Genomic DNA, 20,413 nt, shown 5'->3' on the forward strand with positions numbered 1-20,413 from the left:
AAACACAGCATCTTTCTGCCAAACAATACGCTTTAACTCGACAAGTTCAAATACGTTACACCACAGGTTAACGCCTAAATCCTCAACATACAGTGTCTTCCCTTTTCTTGGAGGCAACTGCTAAAAATCTCCAGAGGCAACCACATTAACAATACCGAATGAGAAAAAATATCACCACTCTGTTTGATCTGCCGTGATCTGCAACGAATATATAAGATTAACAACTACAATTTGCAGATTGCTGTATCTCGTACATAAACTATTGGTCTTTTCTTTACACAAGGTGTGTAAAGTTATTTCATGTCTGTGCCAAATGCATTGTGAGTAGCTGAAGCATGTGAATTGTGTGCAGCAATGCAAGTCGGAACAGTTAATACATAAATGTCCACAGGGTGACCACACAATGTCAATAGTAACCTTGATGCCTCATTCTGTAACGCCCTGATTAAATGTCTCTTTCCTGTATCTGCACCACCTGTTATAAAGAAGGAAACAGGTCCTGATTTTTACCACATTTCTTATCTAGGCACCATTGTATTATTTGATTTTATTGAGCTTTGGCGATCTCAGACTTGTCACCAAATTAATGGGTATCCCCAAATTAGTTGGAAATAGCAACCTAAATGTTTTTTCTACACTGTTTAATACCAAATTAAATGTATTTGAACATTGTACGCAGTGGACTGGTGGCCATCTAGGATTTGACCTCCCATGGTCCTCAGAGGTCAGCTTCTACTGCCCTCCACATTTGAAAATAAACATTATGGGATGCACTACTAAAATGAACGCCTTACATCAGCCAAAATCCATTGTTCAAGAAACTGAAACCCAAATTTCATGAATGCAGTGCTAAAAAGTCAATACACTGTGTTTTCTTGCTCACACCACCAATGATGTGAAAGTGGTGTGTGTGTTATTGTGTCATAGTGCTAACATGAATGGATCTGTCATTCACAAATTCTTGCCACCCTCCATTGGTTGCCTGTTAACTTGATTTTTAGATAGTTTCGGTTTAGCTTCAAGTTATATAACTGACCTTCTGACTCCCTGGACATGATCTGAGATAGATCTGAGATTTCCCTTTGTTCTGTTTTTTTGCCTCAGTGCAAACTATTTTTCTTAGCTTTTAATATTGTTTTAATTATTGTAACTGTATATTTTATTTGTTGTGTTTTCATGCACTTTAAAAAAAAACTTTGTTACTGTAACTGCCATACAAATAAAGTGATTAATTATATAATAATAATAATAAAACAATAATATAATAATAAATAATAATAATAATAATAATAATAATAAATAATAATAATAATAATGAATAATAATGTTGATGATGAGGATTATATTGTTATTATTATTATTATCATTATTATATTCCTTGATTGATGTGTTACTTTTGGTTGACTGTTGACTGTTTTGTAATCTATATCTTTATATTTGTTTCTACTGTAACTGTAGAAAAAAAAGCTATCTATGTCAGCGGCTTCAACTAATAATTATTTTCATGAGTGAATACTCTGTGGGCTATTGCTGTTCATAAAATATCATATATATATCCAAATAACAGTTCAAACCGCAATTAGTTTAATTTAAAACCACATAAAAAAGAAGCCATAAAAGTGAACATGGGACTTGTTTGACTTACATATTTTCTACCGCGTGTGTGTGTTTGTGTGTATTTCCATGCTTTTCCCGTGTGTGTGTTCAAATTTAACTGCTGACAGATGGGCATACATGTGTGTTAGATTAAATATAATCAAACACACCAATGCACCGACATGTGTGCGTGCTCGTGTGTGATATCTATAACTGGAGGAGCATCCGTCTCTCTTGGGAAAAGAGCCTCAGCACTAATAAAGAACAGTCTGTCAGATCAACCCAAGCTGCACTCAGAGTGAGAAATAACCCCCCTACGCCCCCAAGTGAGAACTCGTTCTAATATTTATAGAGATATTAATATTGATGAGTTCCTTTTATTGCCCCATAGATCTTTGTAATGGTTTTGTAACTGTTTACCCTATCGGCAGTTACGTAGGGATTTATGGATGGCTTGGTGCTTGACAGTAGCATATTTAAAGTGTGTTTTTATAGTTAATAGTTATCTATGTATAGATTGACAATTTTAATACAATCCCCATCCTTATTTCCATGTGTCCTTCCGGGGATCTGTGACACAGGTGCTTATTAAAATAAGTTCGTCTGCTAAGTTTATTTTGGTTTTTATTATGTACTCTATATCTGAAATGATGACAGATGGCAGGATTTCTTATGAATTTAAAAGGGCGGTGTGTAAGATTTAGGGGGATTTAGTGGAATCTTGCGGTAAGGACTACAAATTGCAATCACCTGAAACTTCTGGTCAGACTTCCTTCAATGTTTTTAGTTTGACATGACAGATCCATTTTTCTCCAAAACCGTTTGACACATTGCAGATGGGCTGCTCACCAAGCATATGCGGATGTGTGCTAACTTTCTTATGATCCAGACATTCATTAGGTTTTTAGCGGGGCCCAAATTGTCCACAGAGGTCTCTTTCTCTCCAAAAACAGGTGATTTTAGGTGATTAAAACTGGTAAAAACAGTGAATAAAGCAGTTTCACAGTACAAATTAGAGTTTCTCCGATGCTGTCGCTCCGATGTCGATGTCAGGCCACTGTCAAGAGGTTTTTAGTGGGAGCTGAATTTTCCGCAGATGTCTCTTCAAAACAAACAAGACCGGATGATTTAAACAGGTAAAAACACTGAGGAATGCAGTTTCCCTTAAAAAACAAAACAAAACAAAAAAATGAACAACCCTGTTTTTCCGACCCTCTTGTCGAGTAACGCAAATAACGCAAAGGTCCGTATCTAGAGCCAGTTTTTTTTCTGAGCTATAAGTTCATTATATCCCCCTAAATCCTACACACTGGACCTTTAACTCACACTCTGCAGAGCACAGTGATGCCTTGGTTAACGGCTGAATTCTCAACTCCCTGTATGAGTTTTAATAAGAGCTGACAGTGTTACATGTGTATGAAGCCTTAATATGGGAGCACTGGGATCACTTTCTGGGGGCCTGGCGAGGAGTTTCTCATGCATGAAGGCTCTCAATCCACCAGGAAATGAAATACTTCAAACAACACTGATGAAGACAGTGAAAGAGTCGAGAGAAGAGAGATGCCCGAGTGAGTGTGTGAGTGTGTGTCTGCATGTAAATCCACGCATGAGTGCAGCTGTTCCTGTGTGTGTTAGCGAGAGCACACCATGCATTGATTTATATTACTTTAGCGTGTGATTACATGTGCGTATACAGTGTGCACGTGTGTCACCGGGACACACACATACGCAGATAACATGAGTTGCGGGGCCATGAGCTCAGTGTCTGGTGGATTAAACGTGCTGTGAGTAAGCAGCAGAGAGGGGAAACGCTGAGTGATGCTTTCTAGGACTGAAGCTCACATGGCATCCTCTTAGTGTGTGTGTGTCTGTGAGAGACGAGTGTTTTGTGTGCCAGCATCAAAGCCCACTGTCAGTCAGTTTTATGGCGTTAATAAGCTAAAACTTCAAGTCAGCTGTCATGAGAAGGGAGCTGATTTACATTAAGTGACAAGCAGAAGCCTCAATTTTCCAATATAGAATCATGTATAAGATCTGTGCACTGACAGCGGATGAACTTCAAACAAATGTAGATATAATGAGCTTTATCTGCATGAGATGATGTTCCTTTTATTAAAGAGCACAACTGCAGCGTGCTGTACAGTGGCCAGGGTTGTGTGTGGTCATTGTGTGTGGTTACCTCGTCATCATCAGCGTCATAGTGGGCGTACTGCTGCTCCAGCAGCTCTCTCTGCCTCCTCTCTTGCTCCAGGGTCTGCTGGATGAGCGTGGCCACCTCACTCTGCTGGCCCGGACGCTCTCGGCCAATCACAAACCTGCAACAACACACACAGTTAAAGAAAGCCCTGCCAAGACACGCACAGCCAAACAGAGTCTGTGATTACACAACAGTTGCTGCACAATATGGAAAACTGACATTTATGTGAGCATTTTTAAATCATGAATAACCAATGATGTTTTAGGTCTGGTTGCGGAAAAACCCTAATTATAAGCCTCTAGGCTGCATTTACAATGCGTGTCATCATTTTCACTCTTTTGTTTTTCAGAAAATTTGCTTTTCTAGCAAAGGGTTAAAAATAGGAAGTGAAAGGGCATCTGGGATATGTAAACTGATAAATGCTAGCATTAAAAATGTCACATATTCATACGTCTCCCATTTGTTTAAGCCTTATTTGTTTACAGTAAAACACCTCGTAAATATATCTCCCTGTCTGCAAATATTTAAGAACAATTTAAAACTATTTTTAATGTCTTTAGGCTCAAAATGAATGACATTTCTTCATCTTAATTTAAGGATAAATGTTACATTATGTTTTGAGACATATTTATAACCCTTCATGGGGTTTTTATCTCACCTGTACAATCTGTTTTAATCTGTGATTTTACTGTGCAAATAAAAATTACAAAAAAAGTTTAGAAATGGAACAGACAATGTCTTAATGATTTTTTTTATCACCATAATTTAAAAAAAAGATTTTTAATTGAAGTATACATTCATTACAAATCATACCTAATAGCTGTGTCTTTTTGAGGAACATGTTAATATATTTAAAACATTTTGGCTACAATTTCTGGCATCTTTTTCTCATGATGGTGTGTATTTGTACTGTGAAATGACCACAGTGGTCTCTGTATGAAAGCAGCACAGGCCCACAGCCACATAGCAATGACAACAATATCTGCTGACGTATCAGGGCAGGGCTGGGAGACGCGACACACATAATAATATGAGAAGACAGTCGGCTCAGCCAGGCAGCCTGTTATTAGCCGAGCAAGGAACTAAATGGAGAAAGCCACAGGCTGTGCCTCCGAGGTACTGACTACTGACTACAGCAGTCACACACGGGACCTAACAACAATACATATCACATTAACATGTTGACGAAGTGAGAAAGAAAAGGAGAAAAAGCACTAATGATGTTTGAAAGTAGAATTATCGCCTCAGGGTTATACGCCTCCACCAACCAATCAAGTTACACTTTACATCCATGTATGTCCAAGCTCATATTTAGCCATGACAACAGACATTACACTGCTTGAAATATATGTAGATACAGCAATATAGCTGAAAGAAGCTATAAATACAAAAACACAAATGCTTCATACCCATTAACCTCCCAGCAGCACAGAGGATCTCTACAACCTCCACAGTTTCAATGTGGGCACCCAAAATGAGTGTCACCAATTCAGGATCGACCAAAAGTCTCTCCCTCTGTTCCTGAGTTGTGAAGTTCAAATTTAGAACTCATCGGCTATCGTCTGACAACGATAAAGCCTCTGGGGGTCAATATTTTGGGCTGATCTAGTGCAGTTAGCAAATATCTAGGCAAGGACTTCCTCGTCTGTGCACTGGTCATTTCAACTTATCTCTATGAGCAAATATCTGCATATGAATGTAGAACAATATTCAAAAGGCAAACATAAAGCAGTCTCCTTGTCAAACAATAGCTGATGGGTTCCGAGATCACATTTTTGGCAATGCGTTGTGCCTCTTTACACAAACTGTACCATCATTCAAACATGATTGTTCAATATTTCTCTGACTATAAACTGACTACAAATAGATAACACTTCCCAAATCCAAAAAATCAAAGTCTTATTCCTTGTTTATAGAGATTATGGCATTATGGCACCAGAAAAGAGTTTCTGTAGAGGAATGTCAACACTTTATCATTTTATTCTATCACACATCATCAGATCATCATCATCTAAAGAAACAGGGGGAGCAGACAGATTTTCTCTTCCATCTATTGTAACTCCCAACATCATCAGTTTATTCCTTTCAAAACTAAAGCAAGCAGCGATGTACAAGAATTTCCAGGAACCTCCAACCCAGTAAGAACCCTATGACTGTGTGAGTGTGTGATTCTGTGTGACAGGTTCCTGTTTACTGTACATCTACCAGTTAGTGCGTTAGACAAGTGAGTGTGTTAGAGTGAGGCAGGGAAACAGACAGAAGGAGAGAGAGAGAGAGAGAGAGAGAGAGAGAGAGAGAGAGAGAGAGAGAGAGGATTCGAGATAGGGCCTAATCAAGTGAATTCAGTTCCCGAGAGCTCTTTCATATATTTCTAAAGGCGATGTAGAAAAGGCCTTACGCTCCAGCAGAGAGGCGTATTTGATCTACATGTGAAGGAACAACTGAAGGGCAGGACAGAGATAGAAAGTTAAAAAAAGAGAAAAAGCAAAAGGGAGAGTGGCTAAGCTAAGTACTGTACTGGAACTGCTGCCTTTGGACAGCGGGGAGGTCTGAGCAGCAGCTGACCTGGAAACAGCCTTTCTCCTCACGCATGGGGAGTCTGACTTGGTTCTTCCTTACCTCCCACTGTTCTGGGGCTGCCACACACAGTGCTGCTTCAACTCAACTGCAGAAACCCTCACAACTGATCACATTTACTCCCATTAAAACAGACGTGGCTCTTGTTAAACATACAGTATGGTGCAGGAGTTTGAAGGGTCGAGTGAAAAAGAAATGCAGGGAGGAAATTTGACAAAAATGATGGTGGCAGACGTGGAGCAGGACACATATCCTCCCCATTGGGTTGACAGGCACTTAAGGATGTCAGCACAGGTTCACACATCACAGATATGACATGTAGAGGTTTCCTCTTTTTGTTAATTTTGTATTTTTCTATTGTTCTTACTGTCAGTTATTGGGTGCATCATGATAGGCTGAGTTAAAGCATTGAAACCTGAGCAAATTGGCTTGATTTCTTTCACAAACATAGAAAGAAGGCAATAAGCAACACAAAAAGAAATTATCCAAAAATGTGCAAGGACGTGGTAAAAAAGAAAATTACCTGGAAATTGTAAATTAAAAAAAAAGAAAAAAAAAACAAAGCAAACAAAGAAAAACCCAACAACATACAAAAAAGTGCTTATAAATTATACTAAACCTATAACATTATGATAAATATGTAATTATGATGAATGTTGTGAAAAAGTGATTTTGCTCTATGTTTCACGGGGTTATAGTTTCACTGCTGGAAAGATGTAAAAAAAAAAAAAGTGTTTTCATAAAACTGGGCTGTCTAGGCAGTAGAAAAATGCAAATAAAATACTTTTGACATTGGTGCTTCATGAACAGGAAAAAACAGGAAAGGGGTGTGGCTTTTGCTTTTGCTCAAGAGGTAGAAAACCCATAACAGAAGATGCATTTTGACATAAGGAACAATATGGAAGCTGACTGAACAAAATAAAAAAGTGTATCTTATAGATGCAAGAAACAATATACAAAAAAATGTTCTCTTATTTTTGCTTGTATCCACAATCTGCTCTTATTTTATTTGTATTGATTTTTGGGAATCACCATCATTTTCTTATTTTTTACACTTCTCTTAGGTAAGAGAAAATTTTACGAGTGGTTGAGAGCACTCTTACCAAGATAAGGCAACAACCTTCTTTTTACCTGCCACAAATTGTTATTGTTGCCCAGGGCAAGGTTTAATACATTTTACATCTGATGAATATCTTACAAATACATGAATATCATATAATCAAATTTACATCATGTTTTAGAGTAATTATAGGAATTCTATTATTAAATTTCAGGGTTAAGATAAATACTATACTTAGTGCACTGATACCACTAACTGTGATTTCAGTGGCTGTGTATCCCTCTGCTGACCAGTGGTGGGACAGAACTAAATACATTTACTCAAGCACTGAATTTAAGTACAACTCTGAGGAACATTAACTTTTCTTGAGTATTTTAATCTCACTCCACATTTTCCACTTCTACTTCACTACACTTCAGTAGCAAATATTGTACTTTTTACTCCAACATAACTACTTTACAAATTAAGATTTTTGCTCACAATCCATGTAAACAGATGCAGCTGACACAATTAGTCTATTAATTAGAAAAGAAATAGGAAACTATTTCTAATAATGTGCAAGTCATTTTTCATGCAAAATCATTGCATGGTTCCAGCTTCTCATATATACTGTATGTACGAGGACGTGCTGCTTTTCCTTTTATTTTAATTATTTCGATGTATTAAATTTATTTAAACCTTTTTGCATGTGTACTTTTACTTTAATACTGCAATACATTTCTAAGAAATCATATTTACTTTAAGTCTATACGACAGTAGGCCTATGTTAATTTCACTCCTGCAGAATTCCTTTTCTTTCACTTTTTTTCAGTGTCATGTCTCCAGTCTTGGCCATGTACCATCTTTGCACACGGCCCAAAACCTGCCCTCATATAGTGTTTAGGGGGCGTTACTTATGATAATAGGTGACTTATGATCAAGTGTTATTCAGCACACCTCGGTAAGAGCTGACCTCTAACTGGAACATTAATAGAAAATATTAGAGATAGAAATTTAAAAGAATGATGCTGCATGAGGACCAATGCTTTCACTTTGTACACAATTAGACTCAATCCCTTTATGGTCTAAAAAAGGTGCATCAAACCATGCTGGGCTATAATTCGGTCCAAATCCAGCTTTGTCCATGAGTGCGACAAAGCCATGCAGTCTATTATTCTTATTATCTTAACACGTGCATATTTCTCTTGTGTTTTTCCCTCAAGTGATCTATATGACAGGGCCTATAAAAATGTGTTTCATACTGTCACTCTGTAGGGAACTTCTGAATAAAACCTGGAGGATATGCTGCTGGAAGTCAAGGTTAAATATAGCTAAAATGGCAAATCTAGGACAGTTGGCCATAAAACCTCTGGTGATCAGACAGAGAGAGAAGGATTTACCGAGGAGGAGGAGGAGGAGTGAGTGGGTGAGACATGATGGAGGAAGACTGAAATAGTGAGAGAGCAGAGAGGGAGAGAAGAGTGAAAATAGGTCTGATAATTCCTTGAGAAATAGCAGTGGGTGTAATTATCATTACAATTTGCTATGAGATTGTCACAGTGGTGTATTTTTCATACGCTACATAATTCACAACATTAATATTTCCTACATGTTAGAAGTACTGTAATTCAGTATGTTTTGAGATCCCTGGGAGAAAGATTAGACTAGAAAGCTTTCTGCACTTCTCACTTTGATCTATTTGTACTTGTTAGATAGATGAGCAAATGATAGATGGACCTTTTCAAGGCTGCCTCACCTAAAGTGCCACATCCTGGTACGTGGAAAACCCCCATTGTCAATATTAGTTCAGCAAACAGCATCCGTACAGCCCGCAGTCTGTTCTTATACTGTTGGACATGTCTTTGTTCAGCCACCAGCTTTTCCCCGGGCACTGTACCCTACACACACAAATCCATCCTTCCACAGCTCCCAGAGCGAACATGGCGACCAGGATGAAAAGCACACTGAAGCTTTGGATTAATTCCAAGCAGCAACCTTCAGGGCTGAAAAATGAAGCCAATATGGAAGTGCCAAAAATTGCAGTTCATCGAATGGTCACTTGAGGCTTGCTCCAAAACAGTATAGTAAATCCTAACTTTACAGCAAAAGTAAATGTTTACAGCCAGGTAGAAAAAAATGCTTTTGGTCTCTATGGCTAATTTCTCCCTTCATGCCAACTGTACGGGGGGGGGGGTGTTTTTATAACTCACCTGTTTACATTTTATTAAGACTTAAAATGAAGCATATTTAAGAGTGTGGCTGCTTTAAATGACAGGCTTTCTGCAAGGCACCACCACAGGCTATTGCACTTTGTCCATAGAGATCACGCTATAGGGCCGCCTGCAACAAAGTCCCTTTTATACACCACCATTGCAGTTTTACACAGAACCAAACAATGGCAGCAGCATGCTGCTACAGTGCGTGAATTTAAATAGCATGCTGGTACTGCAGAGGCAAAAGAGGCATGACAGGCATGACATGTAACATAACAGCGTCGGCCACTCATGTGACATATAACACACGCATCGGAAGCCCTTTCTAAAAAATAACAGTGGCACAACATTGCAATAACTATCATTTACCCTCTGTTACATGGTGACTGATCTTGTCCTCTGCTCAGAGAGTAAGCAGCTTCTAAATCTCAGCGTTTTCCCAATTTGCAAACATTTATTGCCGCTGTTCTTCCTTTTTGAGTTAACAGCCAGTTGTCTCTTATACAAAGACCTCAATTCCATGCTGTTACTACCTCTATTGGCTCAAAGGCGAGACAACTCTGTCCCCTCATTCGGCAATCGTGCTTTTTATACAGAACCGCCCTGCAGCATAACAACACAATATTCCCGCCTTAAACGGGCTGTGTAAAAGGGGCTTATGGGTCAGATCCACCCCTCTCTCCTCTACATCTCCACCCTCACGTCCAAATATAGATACTTTCTGCACCAAAACAAATGAAATGCGAAATGCTGAACTTGAGGCTTCTAAATGGGTGTCAACACACCAATGGGTGACAACTTGGTAGCTACACTTTTTGTTTTATACAGTCTATGATTATTTCAAAACAGTTTAACGGCTGTCTTACCAAGTGTGATGTGTGGATGGATGGATGGATGGATGGATGGATGGATGGATGGATGGATGGATGGATGGATGGATGGATGGGTGGGTGGATGGGTGGGTGGATCAATTAACTGAGACAAACTCAAGCATGATAAAGTAAACAAGGCTCCCTGGGAGTGCAAAGGGAGGTGAAAAGAGCACATGAGATAAGAGAAAGTAAAGGAGTCAGAGAGGAGGACAGGCGCAGAATCGCAGATGATGGTAAAACAGAAATAGAAAAGACAACAATAAACCATACCGAGAAAAACAAAAACAAGCAAAAATCAACGGAAAGTGAAAGATGGCAAGCTAACAACATTGCCAAGGACAGCACTGGCTTTCCAAATCAAAGCTTTCCTGCCATGCCGAGTGTGTGTGTGCGTGCGTGTGTGTGTTGTCTGTTCCCCACTGCTCTAAGCGGACCCCTGCCAGAAACCACTCGACTGTCAAACACACCAGACTTTTGTCACATATTGTGTTCCCACATCTTCAACGATCTCAGATATGGTAATGTCGCTGAGGGGCCTGCAAAAACAAAATCTCACCGAGCATGGCTGCTTAAGCGGATGTTTTTTACAAGTTCTGTGCCATGACAGCAGGACGAGCAGCAGTCAGAATGTACCATGCAGCAGTAATGAAAAGCAGAGACTGTCCTCATTGATCATTGCTGAATTTAAAAAGGACTTATTCGGAGGCTTCACTTTGTCAGTAATTATGTCTGATGCTGTATGAGGGTACGTCTGGTTCTTGGGGCTGATAGCTGCTTGACACACTTCTGTAATCTTATGGTAATCCAAAGATCCTCATCAGCAAGTGAAAACATACAAATCTCATGTGTGTATGCAATAAAAAAATAAAATAAAATAAATATTTAAAAAATTAAATTAACCACTGAATATTAACACCTTATTTTATATTTAAACGGTTGGTCGCATACCATAATTGACCTTGTGACCAATGTAACTGACCTTGTCCTGATAGTTTTTTTAATTAAATTTTGCTCTTTTCATAGTAATGGAGTCGCTGACATCACTCCGTCCTGTTTCCATAAAGTCCATGTTCAAATGATCACAGCTAAGGCTATGTTCACATTATAATCAAATACGGCCCAAATCCAATATTTCTGCTCTCATATGACACAGAACATTTTTTTCAGAGAAGTATAGACACAGAAATATGATTTTTTCCAATCAGATCTAAGCCACATGGTCCTAAATTGATAATACCATATACTCAGCTGATACCTAAGCTGAATACTTAGCCGATCACTGGCCATGTGACTGTTATGTCCATGGTCTTTTCCCATCACACTTCACTGTGCAGGCACAGATCACCATACAGTGACAGATACAGACACATTGAGATATTGTAATATGGGCCTGGACATTCAAAGATTTTGGAGGAGTTTGTTGCACCCTGAAACCCTCCACATCGCACTCCTGACTCTTCCCCCGGCCGTAACCACACCTCTCTCTCTACAGAAAATGCAGCAATAGCTACTAATAGAGCTATAAGCTATGGCTTCTGGGTTTTCTTGTTTTCTTACCCTCATTATCAACACACAACGAATTGTCATCCGCACCACATGTTTGAGAGATGAACGCTTGCACCTCTATGTCATTACTTTGTTTTCTCAAATGCCTGTCTCGCAAATTGTGACCTTTTTGTTGTTGCTCTAACATGCATGTCTGTGACGTTACTGGTTACTTGTGAGGCCTTTCAGGGCAGAGATCTGTTCACATGATGTCAGATATGGGTCACAAAAATCAAAAATAAACATAAATATGAGTCAGTCTTGGCAGAAAGATCTGATCTTGGCAAAAAAAACCCAAAAAACAAAACTGAGCGTGGAGCTCTGAAATGTAAATGGATACTTAGCATCGTGAGACGTATTACGGGACTAAAACTTTGCTGTGATCAGCTCTTTGTTAGGCGTGCGTGTTTGTAGGTCGTACCTGACAACTCCTGATGTGTTCCTGAGGACGGAGGCAGCAAAGCTCTGGGTGACGCCCACCAGGCTGGTCCCATCCACCTCCACGATCTGGTCGTTCACCTTGATCCTGACACACAGACAGATGAAAGCCTCTTCAACACTTTGTGCTGCAGTCATTTATGTAAGTGCTACTATCTTTGATTGACTGGTGATTCTGGTGTGTCACTCTATGTTCAGGATCTGTGTGTGCATGTGAGCTGAAACTGGCTGATTCTGTCACACAATCACACACAATGTCCCTGGCTGGTCTACATTATGACACATTATGACTTATGCAGAAAAACTTCAACAAAAGGGACAAACAAACCGACCTATCATGCATTTTCACATTGTTTCCACCACTGCAATCGTGCCAGACTTTCTTGCGGTCACAAATTTCCACTGCAATAGCTCCAGACTATTGCCTAACCAAGAGACAGAAGAGATGAGGCTCAAAACAAACTAGGAGGGCTAACGAGGACATGGAGGCCAGCTAGCCCTGAGCCCTGAGCCAAAACACAGCCGAGATTTCTGCTCTGCTCTGAATACGATGAGAGGTCAGCTAAGTTCTCGATCTAGAGTGAAACTCTTGATGATCTACTTTTCATGACAGGGGAATAGTGAGCAAACCACTTAAAAGAGACATCTCCGCTAAATATTCAGTGAAAACCCACTTGGAAATCTGCATAAAAACCAGACTAAGAAGGATTCTGAATCTTAGCTTTGAATAATTTCTTCAACGCATGAATAAAACAAACAAAAAAAATAGCTCATGTTATTTTCAACAAAATAGCAGATTATTCTAATACTTCAGTACAGCATATATATAATTTTCTTCCACAACAAACAACTTTGGTCTCCACTGCAGGAGCCCTTCTTCTATTTGGTCCAAGTAATAATCTCAATCTCTTCAATATCTGTGAACACAGACAATTTCAAAACACTAAGATCCTGTCCAATAATTGCGTTTTTATGATATAAAATGGTGAAATCAAACCAGCACAACTACTCTGGAGACTGGTGAGTGATCACACTCAGGCTAAGTGAGAGGATAATGAGAAACCGTTTCATGAGGGTTGTATCCAGTTCTACAGAGATCACTTAACACGCACCATTACAGCTTCCATTTACCCTGAACCTTCAGACACAAACTCTGCCTCATCCACAATTTCTAAATATATCCAGAATACATTTAAACAAGCTGACTCTGCAGTATTTGGTGCTAATGTTTACCTCCATGCCACTGACCAAGGGAAGCCTCGATTTTTCTTCATATGCATGATAGAACAACAACTGAAGGGCTACAAGGGACATTATTGTTGAAAGTATGGAAGTGGAAAGTGGCCATGCTTTTTTTAATGCTGTTATCTCGAGATCACAAGTTAATCATTTTGTTATCTCAAGAAAATGAGCTTTGTTATCTCGAAATAATTAGATCATTAAGTGGTTATCACAAGACAGCAAAAAGTCGTTTCCTCTTATTAGGCTACTTGTAATGTTTAACAGAGATCAGGAATGCCGTGCCAGCATGTGCATGGCGTCTTCACAACTGATGCAACTGATTTAAGCCGAAAATGTCAGATCAAGGAGTCCCATTATTGATCACTGTATCAGACTGTACTTCAATCAAGGTCTAAACACATGCAGAAATTACATTGTCTCTCTGTTATAGATAACATGCAGGTCAATGCTCGTCATTATGGGAGTATCCTCCCTGACAGTCATGACAGTGGACTTGAAGGCTGAAATTAGGTGTGATCAAATGAACCAGACACTCATTAAATTATTTTGTGATCTAGATAAAAAAAATTAAAAATGTTATCTTGAGATATCTGCCTTTTGTTTTTATAAAAATCATCGCAAAAGTGACAATTTGTCATCAAATACAGATGAATAGTCACAGCCCTCTGAATCTAATAGCAATGCACAGGCTGCCCGGCTGTAACACACTGTAACATGCTATTGATGTTGTGAAATGGCTGCAGTTAAGTTTCAGCAATGGAACTATTTGTATAGGTTTAGAAAAAAAAAGATCAAGTTTTGGGTTAAAACGAGCATGTAATGTTTAATTTGTCATGCAGTTGACATATTAACATGACGGATGTGTATAAATTGTGTAATATTAAATTAAGACCACATTGACTTTTGGTTTCACATGGAATGTAGGTAGGTAAGTGATATAACGTTACATTAAAACAACATTGAGGGTTTTTTTCACCTGGGACACACACTTTGGTCTGCTGGATAAAAGTCCAGTTTTGTTTGACCCATCCACCTCCCCTCCGTCTTACCCTAGACTGACTTTCTTGCTCTTTATAATGCGTCAGTTATTCTCAGCGTTAAGTATTGCCACGGCTGGGTTTACTTGATTGCATTTTATAAAAATGCCAAAGGCTGCATTTTTTGTTGATGGGACGCGGTGGGGCTTGAAAAAGTGCCGGTATGTGACACCCTGGGAATGAGCACAGGCTGATTAACCTGCTATCACAAAAAAATGAGATAACAAAAATAAAACCTTGTGATCTCGGGATAACAGCATTAAAAAATTGTTGCGAGCCATCCCTCCATATAAAAGAGTACTGAAGTAATTTAGAATTACTCTTCCTTAAACTTGAGGGACTCACAAGAGAGACATTAATTAAAGAGTGGTCACAGTCAGTGCAGCAGAGGCTGAGATATCCTTTCTTTAGTCCCTGAAATGAGTTAACTCAATACTGTTTCCTTACGGCAAATTGCAGATGAAGTTTTGAACAAATTTTCCTGCAAAGTCAAGATCTAAATCAAGCAATGTCCTCTGATAGCAGCACCAACAACTGCAGTAACCAATGTCCTCACAGCTCCGTCCTCAGTCTGTCACAGCACACAGCAGCTGCAGAGCAGGATTCAATATGACCGTGACACCCAACACATCCACCAGAGCTGTCATATGGATGCACAGGTAGACAGAAAGCGAGCTTGTCATCTGCCAGTCAACAGCTCAGACGCCTTTTTGACCATCACAACATCTAATGTCTCAATTTGGCTTAAGGTGGCAAAGGCTGGTTGATTTAAAGCTGCTGAGAAAAGCCAGCGAAAAAAAGGAGAAGACAACAAAGTAAGATTCATACGAATGAACCAAACACACATACACATACCTTTATCTCATAACCTCCATTTCACCCCGGTACACACACCTGAGGTCATCTACGCCAGACAATACAGTGAGCCACAGCCAAGCCCATCTATCTGTCTGCCCATGAGTGTGTATGCGTGTGTGTCAGACCATTAAGTCCGACTCAGCAAGCGAGAGAGAGCCCTATAGCTGCAAAGGGTAATGATGGAAGGAAATTACATTGTGGCCAGTGACTCCTCCCGTGAGTGTGTGTGAGAGTGAGATAGCACTCACAGGGCCAATAAATGTGCACAAGTTATCCAGTATTTATTACTAATATCTTGAGTATTTGGTTTATTTTCTCTCATATTATGATCAAGGTTTATTGTGGAAGCAATCACAGGGACACAGGCAGAGCTGCAGATTCACAATACAGGATGATTTTGTCATATAATGTTTAAGCGCGACATTAAACTGACCTCCACTATCAAAATACTATCAAAAATGTAAAGAGGTATCATTTCGCCTCCATCTCCTGCTCTGTTTATGGAAAGGTCAGCAGCAAATGGGATCAAAGTTGAAACTGGCTGAACTGTAAATGGAGTGTTTTCACAGTCAGTCTGAATGCTGGACATCACTGAGAGCAACACGAGTGTAAAACACAATAAAATACGCAAACTTTGACACACTTTGGAAAGCTGTTCTACAACGGTTTAATCTGGTTTTGTTAAACAAACTTGCACTTAGTGAGCAGGTTAAATAATGCAAATATGTTCTCACACGGGAGACGTACTTTACAAGGCAACGGTTTTGTCTAATCAAAATATCAAACAATTGTCCGAATTTATGCATTTAGTCATTATTTAAAGACAGCTTACCCAAAAATCAAAAATACATACTTTTCCTCTGACCAAAAGCAGATAGACTGGTAAATAGGGCTACAGATGTGAGTTGCAGACTGTTGGAGATATCAGCTGTAGGGATGTCTGCCTTCTCTCCAATATAATGGAACTATAATGGAGCAGTTTCATGTAGGACTATTTTTTTTGTCCTACCACATTACACCTGCCAACTGTATAGCTGCGCAGAAGGAACCATGCATCTACTGCTAGCTCAGAGGACGCCATTAATGTTTACATCTTGAGATGTCAAGCACACGACTGCCGTCCGTGAGTAGATGCACCCTTTCTTCCGCACAGTGATACAGTTGGTCGGTGTAATGTGGTAGAAAGAAAATAGTACTTACTTAAAACTACTCACAGGTGTGTGGTTTATCTTGAGTAACTGGGTCATGATTTCTAAAAAGACACACTGCTGTTCATTAAATTTGAAAGAAGTTAGACATCTCTATGGCCAATAACTCAACTCAAACAGTCTTGACTGATAAAATCAGTATTTTTGATTTTGGGTTAAACTGTCCTTTTACCACAAATCTTTGATCAAATATATTTTTTAGGATTTGGGGATAGGTGAAAGTATAGTTCCAAACATGCGACAAAGGTCTCAAGCAGAAATGGAATCAGAGACGTTACAGCTATATCATATCTCATTAACCACTGGGCCGCCGGGACACCCCTACATAAATGTCATGGTGTGACATTTCATGGCAGCCTGGACTTAAGGCATGGACCAACTGACTGACCGACATTACCATACTGCTAGTGTGACTACAAAAATTAAGCAAGCATAGTTTCTCAAGACTTACTTTGGATAGATTGTAGAGAAGTGAGAACCAGTAAGCTTTGTTCAGCTTAAATGAATTAGAAAAAGGATCAGATCTGCAGGCTTAGAACTGAATTGAACTTGAGCTTTAGCATAGCCTCCCTCTGATCTTTTCAACTCCTCATAGTCACTGAAGGGAATGAGACGTTTTGGAGTCAGTGCAACTGTCATCTTTTCTCGCTTTTGAACGAGCTGTTTCTTTTCCCTCACGCACTACTCCTCTCTGCCGTCTCTCTGCTCGCTACATTTTAACTAATCTCATTCTCAAGTGTTCCTGAATGTGGCAGCCCTGGCTGCTGTGTAAAAGAGAGAATTAATCCCCGAAGGAAACACATCTACCGCAAACAACCCCAGTGTACTTGGGTTCCCAGTGTGTATTGGACGCTTACAGTACTTACTGCATGAAATGGAAGTGCCTATCTGTCTTTTAATCTGTTTATGAGGACCCTGAACTACACACACACACACACACACACACACACACACACACAAACAGGATAGGTAGAAGCTGACAGTTTAGAGGCAGGAAACCACAGCTCGCCTGCTGGGAAGCTGTCATCTCCTCCTCTTATGATGGCTGAGTGCTTACTCGGCACAGTTCACGCTTTATAATGCACAAATACACACAACGCACACACAGATTCTCCCTTGCAACAACACACACACAGATTCTCCCTCGCAACAACACACACACATCATCTAGGGACAAAGATAGAGACACAGTGAATATGGAAGCCTACACCAAACAATCTCATTTTCCACAGAATAACTTTTGCAAACTCATACAGAAAACAAGAAACATAAATGTGATGCCTCTGTCACACACACACACACACACACACACACACACACAGACACAGACACACACACACACACACACACACACAGACACACACACACACAGACACACACAGAGAGCTCTGTATGAGACTTCATGCCCCAGACTGCGCCTCTCCCAGTGGACGTAATCCAAACCCCTGCTGCTAAATCTGACAGGGACAGAGTGTGTGTGTGTGTGTGTGTGAGAGGGTGAGAAGGTGTTGGTGGGTGAACGGAAACAAAATAGCTGATTAATTGTTGTGTGCATTATTGTACAAAAAGAGCATTTTTTTGGTGCTGGACACGCTGAACTTTCACGTCGTGATCTGCTTATAGTGTCTTCAGACTCATTTATCGCTCAGTAATGTGTGTGATGTCCAATTAGGAAAGCAGATCTCACCTGCTGTCTCTCTCAGCAGCTCCGCCCTCAATGACAGTTTTGACGAAGATGCCCAGTTTCTCCAGGCCTGCGTCAGCACCGACACCCATCCCGATGATACTGATCCCCAGGCCATCTTCATCTGGAAACATACACACCACACAGTTCAAAGGGTTAATGTTTGTGTCTCTATTAATGTGACGGGTTAGGGGTCTCCATTTTCCAACTTAACGATTCAGGATGTACCAAGATTTCTTTTTTAGTCCTGATACTTATACGTAGGATTTAGGTATCAGCTGATAGTATCGGTACATTAGCAGAAATAAGCTGTACGCCTCACTGTGTGGTTGTGACTGGGATCCTTCTTTTAATATGTAAGGCAAAATTTGACTTGACTTAAACATCACTCTCCTAACTTTGTAAAAAATGTAACAAACAAATACCTGCAAAAAAAATCCATTGTGAAAAATACAACTGCATTAAATGTGAACAAAAGCATTTTAATTAGATGCTAACATAGCACTGAATTGAACAGATCCCCCTCATTGACTACGTTTCCATGCATAGAATATTCAGTTTTTGGCCCTTATTCTGAAAAAGGCAATAGTCCTACTAAGCTGTTCACATGGCTAAAGACTTTGACTATTCCACTGTTATTCCCATTAACATGCAGCTGTATATGAGGTAAAAACACAGAAAAGTGGAGCGGCTGAAGCTGCTTTTTTACTTTTTTGCACCAAAATAGGATTTTTCCAAAAAGGTTTCCTACCGGTGGTGAACTTTTGCGACTCTACAAACACAGCCTTCCTTTCCCATTCCTTCAACTATCTTCTCAAAAAGCTTTGTGTTGCAATATTTGAGCACGTTCAAAAAAACTGATAACTGATAGCTATGCATTTAATAATGTTTAAACATAGGTGTGTTTCTTATTCCGATCGCAAAAGTGGGCTCTTATTTTGGGAATGCATCTCAATCACAGGCCTGCAAAATGTTGGTTTTGTGTATATCAAATCAATGACAACGCACAGAGCTGATCGTAAGAGGCAAGAAGCTGTGTGTCGCAAACTGTGTAAAAAACCCCAACTGAGATGCGTATTCTTAAAGTGCTGTATACACGTCAAGAAAATGCTTCTTAAACCCGAATGATACTGTTATATTTCACAAGTCTTAATTGGAAAATGCTTCATTCGGCAAAAAGCCTAATTCGGTACATTCAAATGGAAAATGCTGTTTACAGGATCTGTTTTAAAGTCAGAATATTGACATTTTTGGAGTGATAGTGGAATATTAGTGTGCATGTAAATTTAGTCACTTAAGATCGACTTAAGATCAGTCCCTTTAGAGGATCTCGAGACCAAGACTGATCTTGCCTCAGACTCAAAACATTTTGACTCGGTCTTGTCTCGTCTCAGACATAGGGGACATATATTGGATGGATAAATACACACAAACATGACAACAACTGATTTATAAATGGAGAAAGGGAGGAGACATTTACTATAGGCATGGTGGCCTTCACATGAATAGGAAATGCCCAGTATAGGAAATTCTCTTCCCGTGTAGCATCCGTCCATCTCCATCCTGCATTAATTATTCACAAATTGTTAGGGTTACGTAATGTGGAGTGGTGGAGTGGATGGTGAAATACTGTGATGTAGAGTCATTCTATTTAAGGTCCTTGACAGTATTGGATTTCAACACAGGAAAACCTCAACAGAGAAAGACAAGTCCCCTTTTTTTAGCTCATGCTGGGGAACTAGGACACACTGTGCACTACAATTCTTTGAATGTGATGTACGAAGATTTGTAGTGAACTTCTGCACTGAAACATTGCTGAAAAACAATGAATATGTTTTTAAGTCACAATAGGGAGAGTGATTATAAAAATGAAAAAGAAAACAACCTGGATAGAACCACAGAAATAG

The 20,413-nt window shown here is 39.5% G+C and overlaps 1 protein-coding gene across 7 annotated transcripts in view; it reads right to left on the bottom strand.

The window, feature by feature from the left end:
- Positions 1–20,413, bottom strand: part of ppp1r9a (protein phosphatase 1, regulatory subunit 9A) — a 90,129-nt gene that overhangs the window by 26,737 nt on the left and 42,979 nt on the right. For all 7 annotated transcript variants that reach the window (XM_042506340.1, XM_042506342.1, XM_042506346.1 and 4 more), the window contains 3 exons: positions 18,510–18,630; positions 12,461–12,565; positions 3,776–3,911 (listed from right to left, as the gene is read on the bottom strand). In XM_042506340.1, the coding sequence (XP_042362274.1) occupies positions 3,776–3,911; positions 12,461–12,565; positions 18,510–18,630 (362 nt within the window). The remainder of the gene's footprint in view (positions 1–3,775; positions 3,912–12,460; positions 12,566–18,509; positions 18,631–20,413) is intronic.

The sequence above is a fragment of the Plectropomus leopardus genome, chromosome 18, assembly GCF_008729295.1.
Source record: "Plectropomus leopardus isolate mb chromosome 18, YSFRI_Pleo_2.0, whole genome shotgun sequence".
Classification (NCBI taxonomy): domain Eukaryota; kingdom Metazoa; phylum Chordata; class Actinopteri; order Perciformes; family Serranidae; genus Plectropomus; species Plectropomus leopardus.